At 38.6% G+C, this 26914-nt stretch overlaps 2 protein-coding genes across 5 annotated transcripts in view; both read left to right on the top strand.

The window, feature by feature from the left end:
• Positions 1–7256, top strand: zgc:153345 (uncharacterized protein LOC566129 homolog). Its single transcript, XM_056271582.1, has 13 exons — positions 1–313; positions 400–488; positions 635–731; positions 1293–1576; positions 1826–1983; positions 2108–2254; positions 4319–4399; positions 4497–4599; positions 4723–4778; positions 4870–4972; positions 5081–5165; positions 5253–5394; positions 5566–7256. Exons 1-13 carry the CDS (start codon positions 182–184, stop codon positions 7083–7085), a joined length of 2997 nt encoding a protein of 998 aa, XP_056127557.1. The 5' UTR covers positions 1–181; the 3' UTR covers positions 7086–7256.
• Positions 7257–8134: 878 nt separating this feature from the next.
• Positions 8135–26914, top strand: part of ryr1a (ryanodine receptor 1a (skeletal)) — a 56055-nt gene continuing 37275 nt past the window's right edge. For 3 of the 4 annotated variants that reach the window (XM_056271490.1, XM_056271488.1, XM_056271489.1), the window contains exons 1-36: positions 12547–12552; positions 12900–12974; positions 13103–13181; positions 13271–13383; positions 13470–13569; positions 13972–14068; positions 14164–14238; positions 14329–14485; positions 14598–14762; positions 15321–15442; positions 15683–15872; positions 16006–16141; positions 16275–16370; positions 16525–16643; positions 16737–16870; positions 16952–17193; positions 17272–17464; positions 17539–17755; positions 17841–17945; positions 18068–18171; positions 18250–18333; positions 18950–19109; positions 19372–19519; positions 19665–19870; positions 20272–20446; positions 20806–21014; positions 21428–21786; positions 21866–21992; positions 22119–22279; positions 22471–22633; positions 23831–23917; positions 24005–24231; positions 24384–24828; positions 25261–25845; positions 25936–26136; positions 26249–26360. In XM_056271490.1, coding sequence (XP_056127465.1) covers positions 12972–12974; positions 13103–13181; positions 13271–13383; positions 13470–13569; positions 13972–14068; positions 14164–14238; positions 14329–14485; positions 14598–14762; positions 15321–15442; positions 15683–15872; positions 16006–16141; positions 16275–16370; positions 16525–16643; positions 16737–16870; positions 16952–17193; positions 17272–17464; positions 17539–17755; positions 17841–17945; positions 18068–18171; positions 18250–18333; positions 18950–19109; positions 19372–19519; positions 19665–19870; positions 20272–20446; positions 20806–21014; positions 21428–21786; positions 21866–21992; positions 22119–22279; positions 22471–22633; positions 23831–23917; positions 24005–24231; positions 24384–24828; positions 25261–25845; positions 25936–26136; positions 26249–26360 — 5896 coding nt within the window. In that variant the 5' untranslated portion in view covers positions 12547–12552; positions 12900–12971. Of the gene's footprint in view, positions 8344–11969; positions 12090–12187; positions 12290–12531; positions 12553–12899; positions 12975–13102; positions 13182–13270; positions 13384–13469; positions 13570–13971; positions 14069–14163; positions 14239–14328; positions 14486–14597; positions 14763–15320; positions 15443–15682; positions 15873–16005; positions 16142–16274; positions 16371–16524; positions 16644–16736; positions 16871–16951; positions 17194–17271; positions 17465–17538; positions 17756–17840; positions 17946–18067; positions 18172–18249; positions 18334–18949; positions 19110–19371; positions 19520–19664; positions 19871–20271; positions 20447–20805; positions 21015–21427; positions 21787–21865; positions 21993–22118; positions 22280–22470; positions 22634–23830; positions 23918–24004; positions 24232–24383; positions 24829–25260; positions 25846–25935; positions 26137–26248; positions 26361–26914 lie in introns of those variants that run through there. The other variant, XM_056271491.1, reaches the window with a different exon arrangement.

The following is a 26914-nucleotide window of genomic DNA, read 5'->3' as shown; positions in this document are numbered from 1 at the left end:
ACGACCTGCCACCAATCATTTCAGGCGATTCGTACGGAAACGTCGTCTCCGCATCCACCGTCGTACTAATTAGCCAAATTTACCGGTTCCATGACTTTACTGTGTAAGTCAATAACAACCAATTAAACAAAACATTTTGAATTTAGACAGAAAGTTTTTGTGGTGTTCAGACCGTCAAATAATGGCTGGTTTAACAGAGGAGCGTTTGCGCGTGGTGGCGATCATTCACGCGCTCAAAGCTGTCGGTATCCGCGTGAAAAACTGGAAGAACTTTCTGAATGGAGATTCCAACTGTCAACAAACTTTTAGTCAGGTAAAAAAAAACTCCTTGTAACGAGGGGTAATTAATTGTTACTTAAAAATATATTGTCATTTACATACGTTGAATTTGTCTCCCAGGAGAGCTCGTCACAACGCTTTGCTTTTGGACGTGACATGCATTTGCTCCCTCAACATCAACTCTCTGACATGGGCGGTACACTACCTCAGTATGTTTATCAACATCTCTTGTTAGTTTTAAAATTCAGATAATCAAAAATAAAATTGAGTTTCACGAGAATAGCATGACAGTGATTGAGAGACAGAAGCCTGCGTTTGTATTCCACATGAGAGCATCTGAAGTGCTGGTTTTCAGGTTCTTGGTGGAGGCCTGTGGATATCTGTCACAACATCTGGATACAGAAGGTCTTTTCAGGAAGACCGGATCCCTGAGTCGTATCCGAGCTCTAAGGGTAAATTCCTTCAAATCTGTCATATATCACAATGGCATTGACAGGTTATATCTTACCACTCTGCCTATGTAGTTGTACGTGTTAAATTTATAGTGAGCCTTTTGATGGATGGCAATCTTTTTATTCAGGTACCCGTTTTGACCTTTACAGGTGTATTTTCCCCCCCACTAATTTTACAATACTGGTATAAAGTTTGGAATAAATAAGATTGTTTAAAATGTTTATGCTCACAATGGCTGAATTTATTTACATTAATTAGAATAATTTCTGAAGGATAATGTGACACTGAAGTAATGGCTGGTGAAATTTCAGTTTTGCCACCTCAGGAATAAATTACAATTAGTTAAAATCAATTGTTTTTCATTGTAGTAATATTTCACAAAATTGCTGGTTTTACTGTATTTTTGATTAAATACATCCAGCCTTGTTGAGAATAATAGCCTTCTTTCAAAAACATACAACTTTTGACTGGTAGTGCAGTCTAAAATATAAATAGCACTTTTGACAAATGGTTAAAATTATCTGCAAGAAAAAGTAACGACAAATGCTATTATTTCATAGGCAGATTTGGAGCAGGGAAAGACAGTCTTTCTTCCCCCGCACGCAGACCTCCTGCAGCCTTGTGACGTTGCCTCTCTCATCAAGCAGTTCCTGCGTGAGCTGCCATCTCCACTCATCCCTACAGATCTCCAGATCCCTCTGATTCAGGCCCAGGGGCTTGAGATGACACATGACCAGGAGGGAGCGAGAAACAGAACAACTCTGCTCATTACAGCTCTGTTACCTTCATCCCACGCCCGTGCACTCAGATACCTCTGCACCTTTCTGCATCAAGCTGCGGAGAGGTTTTACATTTGATTGCAGCTTGAAAATATGCAGCTTACTTTGCTGAATGTCAATTTGAGTATTTTATTTCCTTGGATCTGTGCAAATTTTAAAGGAATTTTCTCTTATTTTTCTGTAATATTTACTCTTAAGTTGAAATTATTGTCTGTGGTAATTGACAGCATGCTAAAAACACTTTGCATAGATGTATAGACAATACACGAGCTCATTTTTAGTCATATTTTCCTTATTTTCATGTCTTTGATCAGATGCAGTGAGAATAGAATGGATGCGAGTAGCCTTGCCGTTGTTATTGCTCCTAACCTGCTTCAGTGTCAACCTTGCAAACTCACTCTGGACACCGAGAAACATTTAGACCAGCAGACATCAGTGATCAAATCATTCATTCTTCATGCAGAACGTATTGGTAAAGATGTAGGAGATTTGAATGAGCGATTGGTTAACCTGCCCTTTGCTGGGTGCAGCATCAGATTGACCCATTTATTTGGAGTAAACTGAGCTTGTACTTGTGTGTGAACTTTGTCTATCAGGTGTTGTTCCATCATGTGTGCTGGAGGCTTTAAAAGCAACAGGGGGAACAGAGACACCCTCTTCTGCAGGTGGCGCTATGTTTAGTAAGAGGACAGGACTCAGTGTTTACAGAAGTCTGAGACGACAACGAAGACGAAGTGTTGGTGGTGAGATTTTTTTGTTTGTTTTGTATATATATTTTTATTGAGCAGATTCTTAAAGGGGTCATATAATGCCATTTTTGTACAAGCTAATATGATTCTTTAGGGTCTAAATTAAAAGTTTGTAATATACTTTAATTAAAAATTCTCATTAGTATTGTAAGAAAACACTTATTTTACCTGGTCAAAAACAGCTCTGTTTTCAGCACGCCGTTTCAGTGCATATGCCTTTAAATGATCATGAGCTGCGCTCACTCCGCCCCTCTGTTCTGTGCATAGCAGCTACACCGTTTGTAACACAATAACACAATAACCATAACGCTTGTTCAGTATAAACGTGGAATTATGAATTATATTGAGAACGTCATACATAGAAAACATGCCGTAATGTACCCTGACTGAGTGTAAACCTTAGACGCATTCATTGTGAAGCGTGCAGCTAGCGATTTGCAAAGATTAATATATTAATATAAAGTTTAATAAAACGTTTCACTCACTTCCGTTCTTCTGGAGGTTCAGCAGGAACACGAATATCTGGTACCGATCCTTTTTAGCAAAGCTTCTTAGCAAATCCAGCTTTATACTGACCCTCGTTTATAAAGCAGTCTGGTGTGTGAAATGATTCGCGCAAACATGAAAGCATTGACGTTGCTCGTGTGGAATATTCCCTTCGAAAACAAACTCAGCCACTGCGTCTTCAGCGGTTCGGATTCAGGAACATTAAAATGACTGTGTTCGTTATTACACCCAAGAACAGAACACCACAATCGCTTAGACGCCATTCTGCTCATAGACAGTGCTCCAGCATATCAACAATGACCGCGCCGGTCCGGTCCGGTCCGCGCAGACTATGATTGACAGCTACCTCATGTGCGAGGGCGGGTCTGTGTTGAAACGCTCCCGTCAATCAACAATCGCGGGAGGGGCGTCCGTTTTATTGACGTCACAAAAACGAACGGCTCGATTTGAGGCAGGGGAAAACATATAAGGAGATTAAAACAAAACCACTGGATGGATTTTTATCATTATATGATGTTTGTGTACAGGCACTGCCAACACACATTTCAGTACAATCAACTTGTAAAAGTGCATGTACCATTATATGACCCCTTTAAATGGCCAATATTCATGGCATACTTGGAAAACAAATCTTTAATGAAGGTACAGTCTCAAAAAAGGAAAGGACAATAATGGAGTGTTGAATTACTCTCTAGACAACGCTCTCTAATGGAGCGTTGCATTTTTTCCAGGTGTAAAAAAGGACATTAAGTTCTTTAACCAGGACAATTTAGGAGGGGGGCATGAGGATTTCCAATGTAACAATATTCGTCTTCTGGCTACCAATGAAGCAAAAGCAATAATTTTAGCATGGAGCTTGTTACACAAGCCATCAACAGGGAGTACTCCAAAAATGGCAGTTATTGGGCAGGGTTTAACAGAAACATTAAGAGCCTTTGACAATGCAACAAAAAAAGAAGACCAGAATGGATACAATTTAGGACAGGTATAAAATGTATAAGAATGATCTGCTGGGGATAGCGAACATCTATTGAATCTGTCATCTTCTGTTAAAGAAAGTTTCTTCAATTGTTGGTTTCATACTGCCATAACCACCACAGACAATTAAGGTGGTCATGTGTATTCTGTATTTTTACAGCTCCCCACCAATCCTAAATATACAGTGTCATTTTTGATTTTGCAATATAATATTAAAAATGATGAAAAAACATGAAAAAATTTCTATTAATAAAAGAATACTGAAAAAAGTCACAGCTTTCACAAAAATATTTAGTACAACTGTTTCAACATTGATAATAATAAGAAATGGTTCCCGAGGGCCAAATCAGTATATCAGAATAAAGGAATACATTTCTGAAGGAATAAATTACATTTTAAATTATATTAAAAACTGATATTTTAAATTGTAATATTTCACAATTTTTACTGTTTTTCTAGACCCCAAACCTGTTAAGTATATAGTGATTTATGTTATGGGCACAAACAAATTCCTAGCATATCTTTCTTTCTGTTTTAATGATAATGTAAATTTTTATCAAAATATTGTTTCAGAAATATTCGTAGATGCTTTTTCCAAACTGAAGCCATGTCGTACTCCCACTGGACCACCAATAGTGTTAGATGCCATGTCAGGTGAGCCACTATATTTTTGCATGGTAAGTGCTTTCCTATTAGTTATTCTCTTAAACTGCAAAAGTAAATAAAAAAAATGCTTCTTTGATCTTTATAGTGACTCCTCTCTCAAAAAGCCCCTCTCCTCAATCACCAGTTACAGTCAAACGTAAAGCCACCGAGGAATCACTTCCTGAACTTGAAGGATCTGCAAAGAAAAGGTACATTTTTGGCTTATCTGATACATAAATATCCATTTTGTCTGGTTGTCAGATAACTTCATAGACTACTTGCAAAAGATGTTCATCCCAGATGTTTCTGTGCTTGTGTTTACTATTGTTCAGGCGGTCTTTGCATGACCTAAGAGAGGACATGTCGACAACTATCACTCAGCCAGAAGGTCAGTCCATTTATGTGTGTATTTTACCAGCTTATCTCATGATTGTTGTAGAATATTGATACTCCAAAGATGCTTTGTAAAAATCTGTTAGAATCTGTAAGCAGTCATAGTCCAAAGACTATGTGTAGTAAAGAAGATACTATTCTTACCACCAAGAAGAGAAGCCACACGAGAGAACAGCGGAAATTGCTTAGGTACTGTATCATGACTGCACTCTACTCTGTAATACTAATTTGGGGATGATAATTTCATCTACAAAGAGTAGCAGTTTGGCTTATCTGTGTATGTTTTGGGGTTTTCAGGCCTCCAGCACAAGAAGAAAAGGTGCATCGGAGAAAAAGATCTCTCCGATTTTTTACTGTGTCCAGTGGAAACAACAGTAACCAAGTATGTTTTGTTTTAACCAGCTTTTAGTAGTTTTTACTCTTTTTGTTTAATTTTTTTCATTCTGCTAACCTGGTTTCATATTTTTAGCTTTCAGTGACACCAACTCATAAAGACCCTGAAAATTGTTCAGAAGAACACCAAGAACAGCTTGACTGTAAAAGTGATTCACCACTTATAAATGATATGTCTCCAAGGATACCTCTTATTGTCATTGATGAACCAGGAGCAGGTTTGGATGAGTTTTTATTAATTTAATTCACAATATTTACTGATTCAATAAAAATCTGGCCAATATGTCGGTTCATCACTATCGTTGACATTATTGTAAACTTTAAATCTTTTCATATTTTCTTTTGTTCAAATAAAACATTTTTTGAATGTTTAATTTTCAATCATGCAGTTGTTGTTGGGAATGAGGTGGATGATGACCCGGATCTTCTCAACTGCTGTTTTGCAGAAAACACTGATGACTGTCTAAAAATGGGAATAGAAGCATCTTTCATGCAGAGACAGGACAGTGAAGAACCCTGTGACGATGAATGCTGGACCGTACTTGAAGTTGAGGACTTTGAGCGGTTAGGAGAATGTGAGGTAAAACAATCTGTTACTCAAAATGAAGGGTCTCATGCAAGCACAGAAGTAGAGAATGAGTCAGAGGTGAAGCAGCCACGTAAAGAGTCCAAAAAGGATAAGAACCGCTCTAAGAACCGATCTTGTCCTCGTAGATCCATAAGCCTACCTGAGGTGATGCTTGAGTCGTGTACTGATGAGATCCCCGTTTTGGAAAAGGAAGTTGGTAGAGCTGAAACTGAGATTGATAACAGTGTCTGGTCGATGTTTGCAAGTCTGACCCTTTCAAATGAGCAAGAGAATGTAACCACGGAGAAGAAGGGGGGTATCAATGAAGTGCAAGAGACAAAAGGAAGCATTAAAACACAAAAGAATTATAAACAAGACAAGATGACCGACTCAACTATTGGTTTCAAAAGACCCCATCAGCGTTTGTCCGTGGCTGAGCGACTTAGAGGTTTTAGTGCTTTGACCTTGCTGCTCCGGACATCACGAACGGCACCTCATTTCCGGGAGAAACCGCAGGATTCCCTTCAGAGGGGAGCCACGCGCCTTCGGAGGCAGGGGGCACGCCGATTTGGCCGCTCCATCAGTCATGAGGGCGTATCTGAGAGACCACCAGAGCAGAGCCCTGTGGGATCTCCTCCAGCAAATCAGGCTTTCATAGGAATGTGCGACGCTAGCCCTGATTCGGGTGTGGAGTCGGTCGATCAAGAACCGATTAATGATTTACATCATCAAGAGATGTGCAAGAGGTCACAAAATTCCCTCCAAAATCAGACAACAAATGATGTGGATTCTCTGAGCTTGTTGGGAAACCCGAATCAAGATCTGAATTTGTCTGCAATGACGAAAACTGAATGTCTGTTCCTGTGCAAGCAAACAGAGCAGAATGTCAAGGAGCTTGATCTTCATAAAATGTTGGATCAGAAGTGTCACATTGGTGGTCACGAGGAAGACGATTGTGAAGATTCAAATGTTCCTCCTGTAGTTCTTACACCTGATCTTGCATCACCAATGTTCTTCCAGCAGATGCTGCCATTGAATCTCTATGAAGACTCAAGTTCAGTCGAAGACTTCAGAACGGATCAAGTCTCTCCTCTGCACGAAAGCGATAAGGAAACCCCCTCATGGCTGAATGCCAGTCCTCCATTTGAGTTTCCACCTTTTGCTTCTTTGACACGAGACGGTGTGATTTTTGAAGATGACACAAGTAATGGGTTGCCTGGTGAGCTTTCCTCTCCAATCTTTCAGTTTAGGCATCCGACCACTAGAAGGCGCTACAGAGACTCTCCCCGCTGGCCCTCGCATGAGGTGCGCATGTCTACTTGGAACCCGTTTCCACTTTAATCATTTAGTTCTTTAATTTTTATTAGTTACATATCAGTTCCCAAAGACTGGGATCTGAATATGGTTTGTATAATCATTAAACTATTATTTATGCAACAATGGTTTTACTTGTTTGTTTGTGAGCTGTCACAAATTTTCTTTGTTCTTAATAAAATCCGTTTTAATAGTTCACTTTTTTTGTAGTTATTTTCTAGATGTTCAGTTCATTTAATTTTCGCCCATATAAGGACCTGTGACAAAATCTGTTTGCAAGTTAAAATGTCATTACTTACCCTCAAGCTGAGTTTCTTTCTTCTGTTGAACACAAAAGAAGATATTTTAAAGAATTTTGGTAACCAGACAGTTGATGGAACCCATTGACTTCCATAGTAGGAAAAAAAAAATTCTTTAAAATATCTTCTTGACAAACTCCTCATACAGGTTTAGAACAACATGAGGGTAAGTAAATGACAAAATGTTCATTTTTGGGTGAACTATCCCTCTAAGCAACTGATTTTGGTTCCATGTCATGTTAAGCAAGGACGACTGGTTTGGGAAATGTTTAAAAAAATATTTCTGCTTAAATAAAAGTAAGCTAAACAGTGTCTGTGCCATGCTGTTGATCCCTGGCATGTGTGATCTAAGATTGTAAAAGCAAAATGCAATTGCAATAAAAGTCTATTGGCAAACAGTTGCCCCATACAGTTCCATTGCAAGTGCATTTCAGTACAGTTTTCTTTTTTCTTTTTACAAACTTAAGTTTGAGAATCCTTTTTGGTGACTTAGAATATTTCTTTATTAGAGTGAAATTATTTATTCATTTATTTACTTTTAAATATCCAAGGAACAAATCCAGATTAAAGGGAAAGGAACCAAGTTTTAAAAGAAAGGTACAATATTTTCCCTCATTAAACAAGTTTGAATTATTATAAAAAGATTGTTAATATCCTTTAGCTAAGCCCAACAGAGAGTGATAATGTTAGTTTTATGAGGCTGGTGCTCCTCCTCTTTGATGTGGAGCAGCGAGAGAACGCTACAGAAAGTGGAGCTCTCTGTGAACAGCATTCACCAGAGCTGGAGTCTCAGTTCTTCCACACGCACAGGCAGCCTGTGGTCCGAAGTGAAAGAGAAGTGGGGAAGCTAAGGCTGGGATCTGTCCCAGCTGAGAAGAAGGAAAGAGAGGGGACCCCATCAACACTTTTCCTGCCGGTACCCGCAAATCTCCTGAACCATGGCAGAAGGAGCAGAGGGAGAAGAGGAAATCCAGTTCTTACGAACAGTGAGTTATATTGAGAATACCTTACCTCCGATTAGTTAAAAAATGCATGTATCGTATATATATATGCATTAGAAATATGATTTTTTTTTTAATCAATGTTAAAGTTGACCACATTTTTACAGCTTTCTCATTCAGTTTTCATGAATGTTTTTGGAAGAATGTTGAGTGACATGACCAGGTGTGTGGATTTGCTGGCATTGTTGTCTATTTATACATAGTGCAGTGCAGAGGTTGGATTGTCACTGTTTGAAACATGACTTTACACTTGGCACTGTGCACAGAAGCATGACAACTACATACTGCCAAGATCAAGATATAAATCTAGACTATAGACCAAATATACAGTACAAAGATCTGTGAATTTAAGATGTGTGAGTGAAGCAGTACTGCTGTAGTGTATGTTTATGAGTCTATATGATTGACCTTAGTGTTGTAAATGCCTGACCTGGCTGTGTTGGGGTTATGTCAACATGAACATTGAGTCATTCTAACAAGAGCTCAAACAGTCCTATAATGGATGCACTGGAAGATTTTAACCAATGCAGAAGCGTAGATCAAGACAACTAGTGCTGTTCTGTACTGTTGTTTGTGATGCTGCTGTCTATGAGCTCTGAGTCTATATACAGAGATGGGATTAGCTGCTTTCTGGCCCGTCATGAACCAACACCTGTTTGTTACAGTCTATTTAAAAAGTCTATTCTGTCCCCCTATTTTTATGACGGCCTCCAGAGCTTTTCAGCACATATTTAGAGTTTGATTAGCAAAAACATTTTATGAACACTGTTTAACTGCATTTTTCTGGTAAATAATATTTTATTAAGATTTTTAATAAATTAATTTTTTTTATTGATGAGTGACTAGATAGTGAAAGAAAAGCAAATGAAGTGGTCCAGCTTGTGAAATCCTTTAATGCTGTTTACAAGACGTCACAGAATGCATCATTTTGGATCATTCTTCATTGCAAGTTGTTTTATGGAAAGGTATTTTTGATGCAGTTTCTTGATACATTCTGTGATTGTGAAACAAGAAGTCAGACAGTCATTGTCCCAAATGAACAGTCATTCATTGATTACAGTTCCACTGTTACTTTTGTGTGACTCTGGCTCCAGGAAAATTGCAAGTAGCAGGTGCCACAGCCTGAAATAGAGGGATAGAGGAGGAGGCCGGGAGAGACAAGTAGGGGAGAAAGCTGACTAAAAAATAATGTAATGCTTTTGATACTGTAATTGGGTTGGCTGTCGTTTCAAACAGTAAGCGACGACATGCTAAAACGATTTGAAACCCATTTAAAACAAATCTTCAAAATCTTTATACATTTTCAAAATTCATTTATTCAGTTTTTATGACCTCATTAATATACACATTGAATAGTATACTTCTAAAATTGTATTTGTCACACAGCAGGTCTATGTGTACGGCAAAAATAAAAATTTGATTTAAAAAAATTTGACAATTTTATGTAAAATTATGCAAATCTAAAAATGTACACGTTCCTTTACAAGCACATACATATTTTTTTTTAATATCTCTATTGCTCATCATGTATTTATTTAATCGGAAATTCAGTAAAAACAGTAATATTGTGAAATATTATAACAACTTAAAATATTATTTATTTCTGGTGATGGTAAAGCTGAATGTTCAGCATCATTACTCCAGACTTCAGTGTCACATGATCCTTAAGAAATCATTCTAATTTGCTGATGTGGTGCTCTAGAAACATTTCCTATATTATCATTGTTGAAAACAGTTGTCCTATTTAATATATTTGTGGAAACCTTGATAATTTCTTTGATGAATAGAAAGTTCAAAAGAACAGCATTTCTTTGAAATATAAATCTTTTGTAGAAGTCTTTACTGTCACTTTTGACAAATTTCATGTTTCCTTGCTGTCAGTTACTATTGCCCTATTGTGACGTATATACAAGTGAAACGACTTCTCGAACAAGAAAAAATGTTGGCCGGAACATGATTGTGTCCATCAGGAATTGATTGGATTGTTAGATCGCTGTGGTTTGCTTATTTCTGTGATGCCATGTGAGTGACAGGTTGTCCTGCCCTCGCGCCAGTAAATAATGTCATCATCAGAGAAAAGAATAGATGATGCTGCAAGTGGGAAGGGAAGTTATTTTGATGAAAGATTTTGAGAGAACATGAATTAAAAATAAAATTATGTGCATGAATAAACCATTTATAAAACAGTAGCATTCCATAAAAAATATTTTTGATGGTAACTTTAATGTCTTTAGAAAACGTAACTGTTGAACAGTATGTATTTCCAACAACAAGTTTAAATATTTTAATGGGATGATTGTAAATAAAATGAATGCTTGTTGCATTTCCCTCTCATATATTATAAAAACGTATTCTGACATTTATTAAATGCAAATGTTATAATTGTGATCTCACAAAGACTATATTGTTACAGAAGCACTGTGTCTCAGGTTGCTAGCAGAATGTGTCGGTGTAGACAGGGTTTTCCACGGCCCACTGGGTTACATTCCAGCCCTGGAATATCTCAGCAGATGACACACTTACTTAATACACTGTCATGCAGACTAGCCTGTCAAGGACATGACCTGCCCCGATTTGTCTATAAAGGCAGGCTTCATCTTTAATTTGCACTTTCATACAACATATATTGAACTGAATCAATGGAACAGTAATGAGGTTATCTATTAAATCAAGTCTTTTTGAGGTCAACTTGTATGGCAATAGAGTAACAGAGGGTGGTGTTGTACTTAGAATTAGTGGCACCACTACAGGCTTTTATAACTACCGGTATGTTTTAAGATCAAATTAATTTATTTTCATATAACCTATCAAATAACTTTGTTTCTCATAGAACTTAAAAATATTTAATACATAAAGCAATCTTTCTTTCTTCTCAGACAGGCCTCACATGCCTCACAGGCCTCTAAGCCTCCCCACATGTGTTCTGGCTGTAACCTGAGCCACATTCAGGATTAGGTGCTTTCTGCCTTGATCAAGGTTACAAATAACAAATTATGTAGCAGCAATGTGTGCTATGGGCATGTTGTTACAAAGAAAACATCAATGACTTGTCTAAATCAATATTTCAGAAAGTGGCAATATTCAATACTGAATTAAATTGGATTTCTGTGATTCCAGTAGAGCAAAGATTGAGATTTACTCCTAGTACTCACAGAGAGTTGCATCAGATGATGCATCGACAAAATATTGTCTTTGTTTATCAAAAGGTTGCGTGAGATTGTGCCCCGAAATTTGTATAGCTTTTTGTCTAATGTTAAAAGGATAGTTCACCCAAAAATGTAGTTCCAACCCTGTATGAGTTTGTTTCTTTCTGTGGAGCACAAAAAATATATATTTTTTGAGAAATGTCTCAGTGATTGTTTTTTGTCAATACAATGGAAGCCAAAGAGCACCAAAATGGTTGGGTTACCAACATTTTATCAAAACGTAATTTGTGTTCTGCAAAAAAAAAAAAGGCCTAGAATGACTTCTACATGAGGTTGAGTAAAATGACAACAGAATTTTTATTTTTGTGTGAATTAACCCTTTAACTATTCTGACATGTTTAGTCTTCTTTAAAAACATGATATATTACTCAGATACTGACATCTTGACATTTATTTTCTTTGTAGGATGACCAGGTGGTTCTACAGTGCACAGCTACTATCCTGAAGGAGCAGATCAAACTCTGTCTGTCCTGTGAGGGTTTTGGGAATCGCTTGTGCTTTCTGGAAACTACGTCCAATGCCCAGGTATGCTTTTCTTACATGTCATTCTGAATTTATGAAATACTGTTTTGGATTCCCAGTGTTCTGTACACTGTTTTTTTTTTTTTTTTTTGTCATTCTAGAATGTTCCTCCTGATCTGGCCATATGCTGCTTTATCCTGGAGCAGTCCTTATCTGTGCGGGCCCTTCAGGAAATGCTGGCTAACACAAATGATCTTAATGAGGTTTGTTCAGAGCACATACATCAGGAATGGGGTGAGAGTCACTCTTAAAAGTAGATAGTCCACCCAAAAATGTAAAAATTAAATTGTAACAACATTACGGTGAGTATTAAATGATGACAGAATTTTTGTTTTTGGGTGAACTATCTCTTTAATATCAAATCAACTCAATTCAAAGTCAATTACTTTTGATTACATTACATTTCTTGTCCTCCTTACCTTGTTCTCTCTTTTGCATACTATAGGCAGTCGATTTGGACAAATGGGTAGGTTTCCATTTTTGCCTCGAAATGTTCCTTGCATTTTGCTTATTCTTATTGCTGTGTTTCTACCTCAGATTATAGCCGCCTTGTCACTATCTCTGACAAAAGGCAGGCCAGAAGTCATTCATCACTAATGTCGGAGACAGTGGAAAGGCGGGTTATAACTGAGTCCCTGATGCTAAACACTGTAACGGCACATTTTTTGTCCTCTCGTAGTCTTTACTCACCTAACGCAATTCTGTGTTAATCTTTCAGTTATTGCTGTGACAAAAAAACATATCTATATAGATTTGTCCACATAGATAGACTCTTGAATTGTTTATGGTCATGTTTTTCCACCTTCTTTCTAGTCTTCACAAGGAGGAGGCCACCGCACGTTGTTGTATGGCCATGCTATCCTTCTCAGACACACTCACTCTAGCATGGTTGGTCAAATTTTAATATACCCATACAGGCTATCACTGGATGAGTATTTTAAGAGAAAATGTACTATAGCGAAATAATAATTTATTCTCTCTGTTTTTATTGATTGGCATCTCTTTGCATGATGCAGTACCTTAGCTGTTTGACAACATCAAGGTCACTCACAGACAAGCTGGCCTTTGACGTGGGCTTGCAGGAGGACTCGACAGGTGTTTAATTTCTAGGGGATTGTTTTCTCAAATATAGTGCTTGCAAATGTACAAAAGGGAAATCTGAGTTAAAGAAAATCTCCCTCCAGGTGAGGCATGTTGGTGGACCATTCACCCTGCATCCAAGCAGAGGTCAGAGGGTGAGAAGGTCAGGGTGGGCGATGATCTCATCCTGGTCAGCGTGTCCTCTGAGAGATATCTGGTAAAATATCCGTCTCTATATAGTCAACACAATCTCTTGTAGATGGAGCCTTACAGTTTCACTTGAAACATCTGTACCATCAACAGCACCTGTCCTATGCCAGCGGAGACCTCATGGTGGACGCTTCTTTCATGCAGACCCTTTGGAACATGAACCCAGTCTGTTCTGGCTGTGAGCTGGCAGAGGGTAAGCTTAAAGTACAAGCATTTTAAATTCTTTAGGGCTGCAAGACTTTGGGAAATTTGATTTAAACCATGTGGTGTTCAAAAAGTACATCTTTTTATTATTATTTTCATGAAATCAATGTACTTTATTTTGTATGAATTGTTGCAAGTGCCAAAACCTTTACCAGAGTTCGTACCATTCTGATGAAGCAAAAAATATAAAAATTACTAAATAAAAACAAAATAAGAATAAAAATTACAACTGTTAAATTACATTACTAATATGTATGTCTTAATTTCCTTATTTTCCCCAGTTAAACCAATATGCATTATGCAACCAATAGCAATATGCATTGTAGACCAATTTTAAAAGTGCCTTTACAACAAACGTAATACATTATTTTGTGATGTTTCCTTGGTTCAGGGTATCTGACTGGAGGGCATGTTCTGCGTCTTTTCCATGGGCACATGGATGAGTGTTTAGCAATTCCTGCTGCTGACCAGGGCGACGACCAGAGACGGTGAGATACAAATCCATATGCTACTGTATGTAAACATGCACAAACAGCTAATCTACACCACAATCAATCTTTTCTTATTTTGCATGAAATTTCAGAAATGCACACTATGAAGGTGGAGCCGTGTGCAGCCACGCCAGATCTCTCTGGAGACTGGAGCCTCTTCGCATTGGGTTGGTGCTATTTTTATACAGCAGAGCCTTAACAAGCGAAAATAATTGTTTTTCTCCTTTAGAGCTGATGTTCAATCTCATTGTACACAGGTGGAGTGGTAGCCACATGAAGTGGGGTCAGTCCTTCAGGGTGCGTCACATCACAACAGGCAGGTATCTGTGCCTGGATGAAGAGAAAGGACTCCTGATTGTGGACCCGGAAAAGGCGAATACGAAGAACTCTGCTTTCTGCTTTCGTGTTTCTAAGGTCTGCATAATGCTCTCAGCTTTATAACATACTCTCTGGGAGGTTGCTCTTTTGAAAATATTTCCTAACAATCTTTGATGTCAAAACATAAAAATGTCATTTGATTGAGTAGGAGAAGACCGAGGTGGTTCAGAAACGTGACGTGGAAGGAATGGGGATCCCAGAGATCAAGTACGGAGAGTCCATGTGCTTTGTGCAGCATGTCTCTACTAGCCTGTGGCTCACATATGCCTCAGTGGATGCCAAGTCTGCTCGACTGGGGCCACTGAAGAGAAAGGTATGAGTGTTAACCTCATGTACAGTACTGTTCAAAAGTTTGGGGTCTGCTTTAAAAATAAATTAATGCTTTTGTTTGGCAAGAATGCATTAAATTGAGCAAAGGTTGTGGTAAAAACATTTACATTGTTACAAAAAAAAATTCCTATTTCAAATAAATTTTGTTCTTTTGAACTTTATATTCATAAAACAATCATGACTTTTTTTTTATCACTGTTTCCACAAAAAATATTAAGCTGCACAACTTTTTAACATTTTTAATAGCAAGAAATGTTTCTTGAGCTTCAAATCAGCATATTAGAATAATTTCTGAAAAGTCAGCATAGCCGTCACATGAATAAATTACATTCGAAAATATATTAAAATAAAAACAGTTATTTGAATTGTAATAATATTTCACATTATTACGGTTTTAATGTATTTTTGATCTGGGTGAGTATAAGAGACTTTATACTCAAAAACATTAAAAAAAATCATACATAGCCCAAACTTTTGAACAGTAGTGTAAATTCACAGACCTAATTCGATCAATTCTAATATGTGCATTTCCTTTCCTTAGGCAATACTGCATCAGGAGGGTCACATGGACGATGCTCTTACTGTGGCCCGCTCTCAAACAGCAGAATCCCAGGCTGCTAGGATGATCTACAGCACTGCGGGACTCTTCACTCAGTTCATTAAGTACGTCCGCATACAGCTGTAGATCTGGTCTAAAATTGCAGCAAATTGTAATCTTTTAGGATTCTTGGAAAAATCTTAAACCAGCCTATCAAAACAAACAAGCCTAACCAAACGTTGAGACCATAGTCAACTTAGCACCATTAAAACTGGTTTAATAAAAAATGTTGTTGTTTTATCAGGGGTAAATATCAGGGATAAGGGTAAATTATTTATTTTTTGTTGATTTGTGTTGTCTTACAGGGGTCTGGACTCTCTGAGTGGGAAAAGTAAATCTCCAGGTCCATCCCCATCTCTGCCTCTAGATTCCATTGTTCTGTCCTTGCAGGATCTCATCTTCTATTTCCGCCCTCCTGATGAGGAGCTGGAACATGAAGAGAAGCAGACCAAACTGCGCTCTTTAAGGAACCGTCAGAATCTATTTCAAGAGGAGGTTAGACATGCTCGCAAAAATACACACAAATACAGATAAACCAAATTTGATTTATACTAATGAAAATATATTGTCTTTACATTCACTGCTTATAACATAAACATCCAAACATAATTATGTCAATGTTGATTAGGGCATGATCACTCTCGTATTGGACTGTGTTGATCGGCTGAATTTCTACAACACTTCGGCCCACTTCTCAGAATTTGCTGGGGAAGATGCAGCTGAGTCCTGGAAAGAGATTGTCAACTTATTTTATGAGCTGCTGGGTATGGCTGTGTTTACTCATGACAGCATCATGCAATACAGACAAATCTAAACCACACTGGGGCACTTAATGATTTACTGGTTTCAGTGTTTTTTTGGGAAAATGTAATTCCCTTGTCATTTTTTCTTTTATAGCATCTCTGATCAGAGGAAACCGGGCAAACTGTGCTTTGTTCTGTGATAATCTTGACTGGCTTGTCAGCAAACTGGATCGTTTAGAGGCATCCTCAGGTAGGAAGCCATAATTTATCCTTTGAGAGTCCTTATTAATGTCTTTACTGTTGCTTTTGATCAATTTAATGTGTCCTTACTGAATAAAACACTAATTCTTACAAACCCCAAGCTTTTGAACGGTAGTGTATATGTGCATATTTTTAATTGTCAGGCATTCTGGAGGTGCTGTATTGTATCCTTATTGAAAGCCCTGAGGTGCTTAACATCATCCAGGAGAACCACATCAAATCCATCATCGCGCTTCTGGACAAACATGGACGCAATCACAAGGTTGATATCTTTTCGCAATCTAGGTTAAAGCTTTTATTTAATGAGTCTTCAATCGTATCTGATCACATGCTCTGTTGTGGCTTTTCTTTGTAGGTTCTAGATGTACTTTGCTCTCTATGTGTTTGTAATGGTGTTGCCGTGAGGTCCAATCAGAATCTGATCACTGAGAATCTGCTTCCGGGCCGTGACCTCCTCCTGCAGACCAACATCATCAATTATGTCACCAGGTCTGATTCAGTACAACCCAAATGACATATAAAAGTTATCTGTAGAGGCATTTGTGTGGACTCATGTTTGATGTTTTGCAGTATGAGACCCAACATTTTTCTGGGCACGTGTGAAGGCTCTACACAATATAAGAAGTGGTACTACGAGTTGATCGTTGACCACGTGGAGTCATTCCTGACCGCTCAGGCGTGTCACCTTCGAGTTGGCTGGGCTTTGACGGAGGGCTACAGCCCCTACCCCGGAGGAGGAGAGGGATGGGGGAGCAATGGAGTTGGAGATGATCTTTTCTCGTACGGCTTTGATGGGCTACAGCTGTGGACAGGTTAGGATTACCTTCCTCTATCTATTCCAGCACATTGATATCTCACTGAGCACATCTATAACATTGCGCTTTCATCAGGTCGCGTACCACGTCAGGTGACTTCACCCAATCAACACATTCTCGCGGCTGAGGATGTGGTGAGCTGCTGTTTGGATCTGACCGTGCCCAGCATCTCCTTCCGTGTTAATGGACATCCCGTTCAAGGCATGTTCGAGAACTTCAATCTCGACGGTCTGTTTTTCCCTGCGGTCAGCTTCTCAGCTGGGATCAAGTAAGAGTTGATTTTTCAACAAATTACTTGTTTAATCTAATAGGACAAATTCAAAAATGCATTCCACTTCACAGAGTTCGATTTCTCCTTGGCGGGCGGCATGGAGACTTCAAATTCCTCCCTCCTCCAGGTTATGCCCCATGCTATGAGGCAGTTCTGCCCAGAGATAGGCTGCGGATTGAACCCATTAAAGAGTACAAGCATGACTTCAATGATGTCCGGAACCTTCTGGGGCCGACCCAGTCTCTCTCCCACACTGCTTTCACTCCCTGCCCAGTTGACACTGTGCAGGTAGGATTTCAGACAATATTATTAAAGGTCTGTGTAAATAAAGTGACCTGTTGTATTGATTTTACCATCTAAATTATTTCCGCAGATTGTTCTTCCTCCTCACCTAGAGCGTATCAGAGAGAAACTGGCTGAGAACAGCCACGAGCTGTGGGCCGTTACTCGAATTGAGCAGGGCTGGACTTATGGACCAGTGAGTCTATGAATATAAAATAGAATTGAAGGAAATAATGATTATTTTAAAATACTAAATGCACAATTAACATCTTTCAATTCATACTCAATACTGTCTGTCTGCTGTCCCCACTCTTTCAGTTCCGTGATGACAACAAGAAGCTGCATCCTTGTCTAGTGGACTTCCAAAGCCTCCCGGAGCCTGAGAAGAACTACAACTTGGCAATGTCCGGAGAGACACTGAAGTAGGTGAAATACTGAGCTTTTATATATTTGTTGCTGTGTGGTTAGTTAACCCCTGGTTCTCTGGATTCTGTCTATAGGACTCTTCTGGCCTTAGGTTGTCACGTAGGCATGGGAGACGAGAAAGCAGAGGAGAACTTGAAGAAGATAAAACTTCCTAAAACGTCAGTATTACAGAATATCTCAATAACCACCACTAATCATTTAACACTAATAAAGTAGTTTTAATTAAATTACAAAGGTACAATAGTGTTAGTTTACCTTTCAAACGTTTGGGGTCAGACATATTGGTTAATAAAGTCAGATTAAATACATAGTATATTTGTGTTATTTAACATATTTAATTATTGCAGGTTTGTGTTTGAATTTCACTGTTTTTATTCATTTAGAGTAATACGGAAACTGTTTTGATGAGTGACTGTTGAGATGAGTAATTGTACGCTCAGATTTGGTCTAGAACTACAATAACCATCATGTTTACACAACTCGCACGATGCCTTTGCTTACTTACAATTTCTCTCAACATGTGGACAGAAGAGCTGTCAGAGCTTCAGACATTTTGTGTACATTTAAAAGTAATGCATTACTTTACTAGTTACTTGAAAAAAGTAATCTGATTATGTAAGTTGGTTTACTTGTAATGCACTACTCCCAACACTCGTAGTGTATGCTAACAACAACAGGTACTGAGATATTATAGGTATTTTAATGTCAAAATGATAGAGAGAAAAAGCTAAATAATGATGTCTAAACTTAAACTAGTTTCTGTTTAATTCTTAGGTATATGCAAAGTAATGGATACAAACCTGCTCCTCTAGACCTCAACTATGTGAAATTGACACCGAATCAGAACACACTTGTGGAAAGGCTAGCTGAAAATGGACACAATGTCTGGGCTCGAGACCGTGTCCGCCAAGGCTGGACTTACAGCATTGTTCAGGTACTGTAGGTGTACACTTTGTCACTTTTTAGTAGCAACAAAATAAAAACAACAATAAATTCCCATGCTTTCTAGATCATGGCTCATCCTTTACGAGTATCACATTCATCCATATTCTGAGAGAAGTACTTCAAAAAACATTTGAAAATATCACAGTATACAATATTAATAAAAATTTAGAAGATTCTATGAAATTACCATTTCAGCTTTTGTTCTTTCTGTAGAGTTTGCTTAATTTTCTTCTGAATTTTCTTTTTTTTAGGACATTGTGAACAAGCGCAACCCCCGTCTTGTGCCATACATTCTCCTGGATGAAAAAACGAAAAAAACCAATCGTGACAGTGTATGTGCTGCTGTACGAACTCTGATTGGCTATGGCTACAATATTGAGCCACCTGACCAGGAAAGCAGTGAGTGTCCATCTAATCATGCACCAAATCAACCTCTTTATATCACTCTTGAAGAATTCTACTACAAAGAGAACTTAAAGTCATCCAATGAGTTTTGTATTTGTAAACTTTTACTCACCTAAACCTCTGTGACCATTTATTCCAGGTGGACATGGGAATGGCAGTGGTCGGAGTGATAAGATCCGTGTGTTCAGGGCAGAGAAATCCTACGCGGTGACCCAGGGGAAATGGTACTTTGAGTTTGAGGCAGTAACAGTGGGAGAGATGAGAGTTGGGTGGGCAAGACCAAACGTCCATGCAGACAGAGAGCTGGGATCAGATGATCTAGCCTATGTCTTCAATGGGTTCAAGGTACTGAAACTTTATTAGTATTATTAATGGCTTCTTTTAGGAAACCCTCCTCAAGCATTATTGCACATTATTGCACAAGCTTATCCTATGGTCTTTATGATATTCATTAGAAGATTGACAAGTATTAGTTTTGCTTAGCATCACACCGCCCACATTTCTTATTATTAATGTTGAAAACGGATGTGCTGTGTATTATTTTGTGGGAAACATTATTTTCCAGGATTTTTTTTTTCCAGAAAAAATTCAGAACAGCATTTATTTGAAATCTTTTGTAATAAATGTTTATTTTAATGTTGATCATTTTTATGTTGAGTAAAATCTCTTTTTTTTTTCAAATGCATTTTTTTTTTTTTTTATCAAAACAGTACTGTATAATATAATTTACTGATTTTTACCCATAGTCTCAGCGTTGGCACATAGGGAATGAGCCATTTGGCCGGCAGTGGCTGTCTGGTGACGTTGTGGGCTGCATGATCGACCTGCCAGAGCAGAACATCATGTTTACTCTGAATGGAGAGATGCTCATCAGTGACTCTGGATCTGAGATGGCCTTCAAAGACATTGAGATCGGAGAAGGTGAGAGTCACGAAGAGGAATGATATTGAGATGTTAGTTGGCTGTGACATTTAGGTTCAGGTTTATTGATATAGCCCATTTCATACACAGAATGGTAACCCAATGTGCTTTACATAATAGCAATTACACAATAACATTAGCAATAAAAACATGTTAAATCACAGGGAACATAATACACAAAATTGAGAGCTTAAAATAAAAACCTTACAGACCACAGGTACAAGAGAGGGTTAATAGAAAGCATCATAGAAAAGTTTTGTTTTTAGTCTGGATTTAAAAATAGAGACAGTAGGAGAGGTCTTAATGTCTACAGGAAGACGGTTCCAAAGAAGTAATAATATGTCTGTTCTCCTGACCAGGCTTCATCCCTGTATGCAGTCTGGGAATGTCCCAGGTGGGCCGTATCAACCTTGGGCAGAATGTGAGCAGCCTGCGTTACTTCACAATCTGTGGACTGCAGGAAGGTTTCGAGCCCTTCGCCATCAACATGAAGAGAGATATTACCATGTGGTTCAGCAAAAGCTTGCCCCAGTTTGTGCCTGTACCAATGGACCATCCTCATATTGAGGTAAAAACACACTGAAAATCCCTTATAAATGCATGCTAATCTGCCTTGGCTACTAAGTAAATAAATAAGTCCTAGTACTAAAATGACTAAAACTGAAATAAAAATAAAGGTTGCACTTTATTTTATGGTGTCGTAGTTTCATTGTACTTACTCAAATAGTACGGAGTAATATTAATTAACTACATGTGCTTACTATAGAGTTAGGGTTTGGCTTAGGGTTAGTTGCATAATTTACTAAAGTGTTACCAAAATAAATTAACAGAAATATTAAAAAACTAATAAAAATGAAAAAAGCACATTACCAAACGTACTAAAATTTTAATGAAACCTGAAGATATACAAATAAAAGCTAATTCAAAATATCAATAAACCCGTCTCAGGCCTCTTTTTTTGTTTTTTGATTGCTTCAATAGGTGTGCCGTGTGGATGGAACAGTGGATAGCGCCCCCTGTCTGAAACTGACTCATAGGACATTTGGATCTCAGAATGCCAACACGGACCTTCTGTTCTTTAGACTCAGCATGCCCATAGAATTTCACGAAACCTTCAAAGTGCCAGTGGGAGCTTCACCCCTCACCCGAACCCTCACTATCCCTGAGGATGAAGCTCTTGAGGTGGACCCCGAATCTGAGTTTGAGCTTCTGAAGAAGTCAGCCACTCGTAAGGAGCAAGATGAGAAAGAAAAAGAGCCTTCAGTCCCTAAAGAGCTTCCTGGCAGCAAAGAGGGTGAAAATGAGAAGGACACCACCACAGAGAAGAGCAAAAAGAGAGGGTGAGAGAAGATAGATGCGAGATTGTATCTGTAATCTTGTCTTCTGATTCAGAAATGACAAAATATCTGTGATTTCCAGGTTTTTTTCCAAGGCGAAGAAGGCAGCATTTACCCCACCACCGGTGGTTCCAACGGTGCCTCGTCTGATGGAGGATGTTGTCCCAGATGATCGAGACGATGCTGATATTATCTCAAACACAACTACAGTATGGATAAAACTTTTACAATTTTTCCCTTACTAAATATCTGTGTAAGCAGAATTTCATCTAAATAATGTGTTGATGCATGATAATGTTGTCCTGTAAAGAGAATCCTTCTTTTCATCCCAACAGTATTATTATTCAGTCCGAGTATTTGCCGGACAGGAGCCCAGTGGAGTATGGGTAGGCTGGGTCACTCCTGACTACCACCTGTACGATCCACACTTTGATCTTTGTAAAGTCAGAAATGTAACTGTTACGGTTGGGGACGATAAAGGCAACATTCATGACAGGTAACTTAACTTAAGGTAACTTTAGTATATAGCTTCATACTGCTACATATTTTAGTGCATTTTTCGCCAGAATATGACTAGTAAGGCTTAACTTTATCCATTTTATATCCTTAAATTCCCCTTAATAAGTCATGGTGGAGGTTACTTTACATGTTTCAGCACAACCCGGTCTCTTTTTCTGCTTTCCTCAGTGTAAAACGCAGCAACTGCTACATGGTGTGGGGAGGAGAATTTAGCAGCTCACAGCAAACACGCATCAGCCAGGAGGACTTTGTGATTGGCTGCTTGGTGGACCTGGACACAGGACTGATGACCTTTACAGCCAATGGCAAAGAGATCCACGCTTTTTACCAGGTAAGATAAAGTGGCCAGAGTGAATTAGGTTTCACTTGTTTCCTCTAACTGAACAGTACATAAGGAACTAGGTAAGTTTGCAGTAGATTTTTACATTTTCTGATTTGAAAATGTGACTGGAAAAAGTAAATAGTGGGGTGTGTTTGTTTACCAGGGTGCAATGACTACATGGTTGCAGTAGTGTTTCAAGTGATTTTTAACACATAGCTAGGGTGCTCCTAGATGGTTAGTAGTGTAGTACAGTATTGAGCAGCAGATGCTTTATAAACTCAGCAAAAATGAAATGTCCTCTCACTTTCAACTGCTTTTATATATATCAAAGTAGCAGCCAGTATCTGGTGGGGCACCAGCTGCTTTAAATACTACAGTCCATCTCATCCTCATGGACTACAGCAGTTCTTTCTGTGAGATATTACTCCACTCTTCCACCAAAGAACTTGCAAGTTCTCGAACAAGTTCTTCTTGTCTCCCTGTAACACTGTCTTAGGCATCTTACATTACGGACACTGTAGTTTATTGCTCTGTTCACATCTGCAGTCCTCATGCCTCCTGCAGCAGGACTATAGCATGTTCCTGGGCATCTTTCTTCTGTTGTTTTTTTTAGCGTCAGTAGAAAGGTATCTTAAGTGTCTCTTTACAAGTTATTGTAACTTACCCTTTATTATCTACCACCTGTAAATTGTTAGTGTCTAAAGATTCATGTGCAATAGTTGTTTATGGCTCATTGAACAAGCATGGAAAACATTGTTTAAACCCTTTTTCCAATTAAGATCTGTAAAGCTTATTTGGATTTTACAAAATTTATTTCAAATATCCTGAAAAGGGGAAAGTTTATTTTTTTGCTGAGTTTATATTTATGCTTCTAGCTAATAGCTGTTTAGCAGCACGTATTTGCAGGACCTAAGCAATATAACAACCAAGAAACAATCAAAACACAATAATATATAATAAATATATAATATGTATGTATTATATATTTTTATTTAGCACATTCAACAAATGACCAATTATGTAAACTCCTAAATAAAATAATTCTGTTTGCCTTTAAATTATTATGTATTATTATTATAGAAAACTCATTAATTCCAATATTTAAAACATTTGACTTCTTTAATTTCCTAAAGGGAATTAAAAATACTTAATCACCATAATTTATGTCTATTTAATGTGAAATTAAGCTGTTTCTCTGTGTTTCAGGTGGAACCCAACACTAAGCTCTTCCCTGCTGTGTTTTGTTTGCCATCTAGCCAGAACATGATACAGGTGGAACTCGGCAAACTAAAGGTCCCTATCTTAGTGCTAAAGTTGCCTCCTTTTTTGTGACATAAAATGTTCTTTATTCATATTCTTCTTTTACCGCACTTTATCCAGAACATTATGCCCATCTCTGCGGCCATGTTCCGCAGCGACCATAAGAACCCGGTCCCTCAGTGTCCTCCCAGGTTAGATGTCCAGATGTTGACACCTGTCATATGGAGCAGGATGCCTAATCACTTTCTGGACCCTGAAACTGGCCGTGTGAGTGAGAGGCAGGGCTGGAAGGTACAATGCATGGAACCTCTCGTTATGATGGCGCTGCACATTCCAGAAGAAAGCAGGTATTACATTAGTATGCATATATTACCCGCTTATTTCATTAGAAATTTGAAAAACTTTCCTTGATCCTTTGAAATAAATAAATTCAGTGTACAATGAAAAATGTAATGGATTAAACAAGTGGCAGAATTTGATATCACTTCCTCTTTTCCAGGTGCATTGACATCCTGGAACTGTCGGAGCACACCGACCTAATGAAATTTCATTACCACACTCTTAAACTGTATGGTTCAGTTTGCGCACTGGGCAACAACCGCGTCGCACACGCCCTCTGCAGCCACGTGGACGAATCGCAGCTCTTTTATGCCATCGAGAACACCTACCTGCCCGGCCCCATCCGCAGCGGATACTACGACCTGCTCATCTCCATGCACCTGGAGTCTGCCAAGCGCAACCGTCTCATGACCAATAAGGAGTTCATTGTGCCCATGACGGACGAGACGCGTAGCATCACCCTCTATTCAGACGCTGAGAAGGCCCATGCGCTACCTGGGGTCGGGCTCACCACCTGCCTGCGCCCCAAACTTCACTTTGCCCCAACTGGGTTTGTGGGCACTAATGCAGACCTCTACACTCTCAGCCCCATCTTACCTCTACAGGTAGGTGGAGGAAATGAGATAGAGGCCAGGGTTCTATAACTAAAGCTAAAATCATAAAAAAACTAATTTTGCTGTGTGAAATTAAATAAATTTGAACTGAAACAAAATAAAATATTAAAAACCTAAACTTATTTTTTTTTAGTTTGTTGCCAGCCAGCATTTCTTATTTTTATTTAGTTTAACTTGCTGTACTAAAAAATTCAAACTAAAACTGAAATAAAAAATAAATGAAAATGACAAAATTAACAAAACTTTAATTACATTTGATAACTGGAAAAAAGAAAATTTAAATATAAAAAATAATTCAAAATATGATTAAAAACTATAATAGGATCTCAATGATACTAAAATAACACTGATTGTTTGTGAAAACTGCCACAAAATTGGCATTTTAATTTATCTGTTGCTGACTCTTCTCTTTCTGTACTTTAGATGCTTAAGGACCATGCCCTCAACATGCTTACTGAAGCCGTGCAGGACGGTGGACAGGCCATACGGGATCCCGTAGGGGGCAGCGTTGAGTTCCACTTCGTGCCCATCCTGAAGCTAATCAGCACCTTGCTCATAATGGGCGTGTTTGATGACAACGACGTTAAGCACATCCTGAAGCTGATCGAACCATCCGTCTTCAGTGATGGAGAGAGCCAGGCTGAAGAACTGGAGGCCACCAAAATTGGAGATACTGAACAACTGGTCAGCAAAGAGGAAGGAATAGAGGTAAAAGAGAAAGCGGAACATGTAGAAAATGAGGGAGAGCTGTTGGATGAAGGCATGGGAGAGGATGAGGAAGAAGATCTTGAGGAGGATGAGCTTGAACCTGAGGAGGACGAGGAATATGAGCAGGCAGGAAAAGAAGGGAAGGAGGACGAACATGCTGCGGAAAAAACGGACAGAGAGAAAGCGACAGATGGAGAAGCTGAGAAAGAAACTGGTGCAGCTGAGGCAGAAGTGAAGGAAGAGGAGGATGTGGGAGAGGGACTGCTGCACATGAAGCTTCCTGAGTCTGTTAAACTTCAGGTGAAGTACTGCTGATTGAAGACTTTCATGTGTTACTTTTTGTCTCGCTTTTTGACCTTTTGACTCACTTTGTGTCTTCCTCATCCTTAGATGTGTACTCTTCTGCAATATTTCTGTGACTGTGAGCTGCGTCACAGAGTGGAAGCCATCATTGCTTTCTCAGACAGGTTTGTCAACCAGGTGCAGACCAATCAGAGACAGCGATATAATGAGCTCATGCAGGCCTTTACGATGAGTGCTGCAGAAACAGCCCGCAAGACTCGCGAATTCCGGTCCCCTCCACAGGAACAGGTACTGTACAGCCGCTATACATGTGTGAATGTATACACACACACACACACACACACACACATATATATATATACTTTTTATAGCTAATATTGTATAAACTCTGTATATTCAGGTGAACATGTTGATGAACTTTAAGAATTGTCCAGAGGATGAAGATAGCCCCGTTCCTCAGGATGTCCGGAATGGCCTGATGACATTTCACCATGACCTTTTGGGTCACTGTGGTCTGTTTAACCGTGCAAACGGAAATCTTTTCAAAGAACATACTGTCACTGTTTAATACGAAGACCAGTATCATTACAGTCCATGTTTATTCCTGTTAGCATGCCACTCCTGTTTCCATATGCATTTTTTTCAACCTTAGAAAGACGAGGTACATCTTAGGAGTCACTGTTCTCAAGCATAATGGGTCTCATTCATGAAACATTCGTAAATATACGAGTAATTATGCGAGTGATTTGCGCGTAAAGAGACCTTCCCGAAAACTCTTCTCCTGATTCACAAATACTTCGTAAACGTCAGATGTGATAGTGAAATGTGTGTGTGTGTTAATGAATTCCAATCAGTCGTAAATTGGATGCGCGTGCACGTTCATTCTCAATTACCATAAATCCCGCCCATTAAATCCGACTGACAACTATATATGGGCATCATATTGCGCATGAAATGAATGCGAATGAAAAAAAAAAATTCTCAGATGCAGAAATTTAAGTTTTATTATCAGAAGTTCATTCAAAACGCCACATTTTATTTTCAAGCGTACATAGTGGTGTATCGG

Source organism: Rhinichthys klamathensis, unplaced genomic scaffold, assembly GCF_029890125.1.
Source record: "Rhinichthys klamathensis goyatoka isolate OS25496 unplaced genomic scaffold, OSU_Roscu_1.1 h1tg000321l_1, whole genome shotgun sequence".
NCBI classification, from domain to species: domain Eukaryota; kingdom Metazoa; phylum Chordata; class Actinopteri; order Cypriniformes; family Leuciscidae; genus Rhinichthys; species Rhinichthys klamathensis.
Note: the sequence above shows the minus strand (reverse complement) of the source record. Positions and strands in the feature narration are given on the sequence as shown.

Excerpts from the sequence above, each read along its gene's own strand:
- zgc:153345 (XM_056271582.1), top strand. The coding sequence starts at position 182 with ATGGCTGGTTTAACAGAGGAGCGTTTGCGCGTGGTGGCGATCATTCAC. Across the intron at positions 732-1,292 it reads GTCGTATCCGAGCTCTAAGG|GCAGATTTGGAGCAGGGAAA; the intron begins GTAAATTCCTTC and ends ATTATTTCATAG. Across the intron at positions 4,973-5,080 it reads GAACAGCGGAAATTGCTTAG|GCCTCCAGCACAAGAAGAAA; the intron begins GTACTGTATCAT and ends TGGGGTTTTCAG.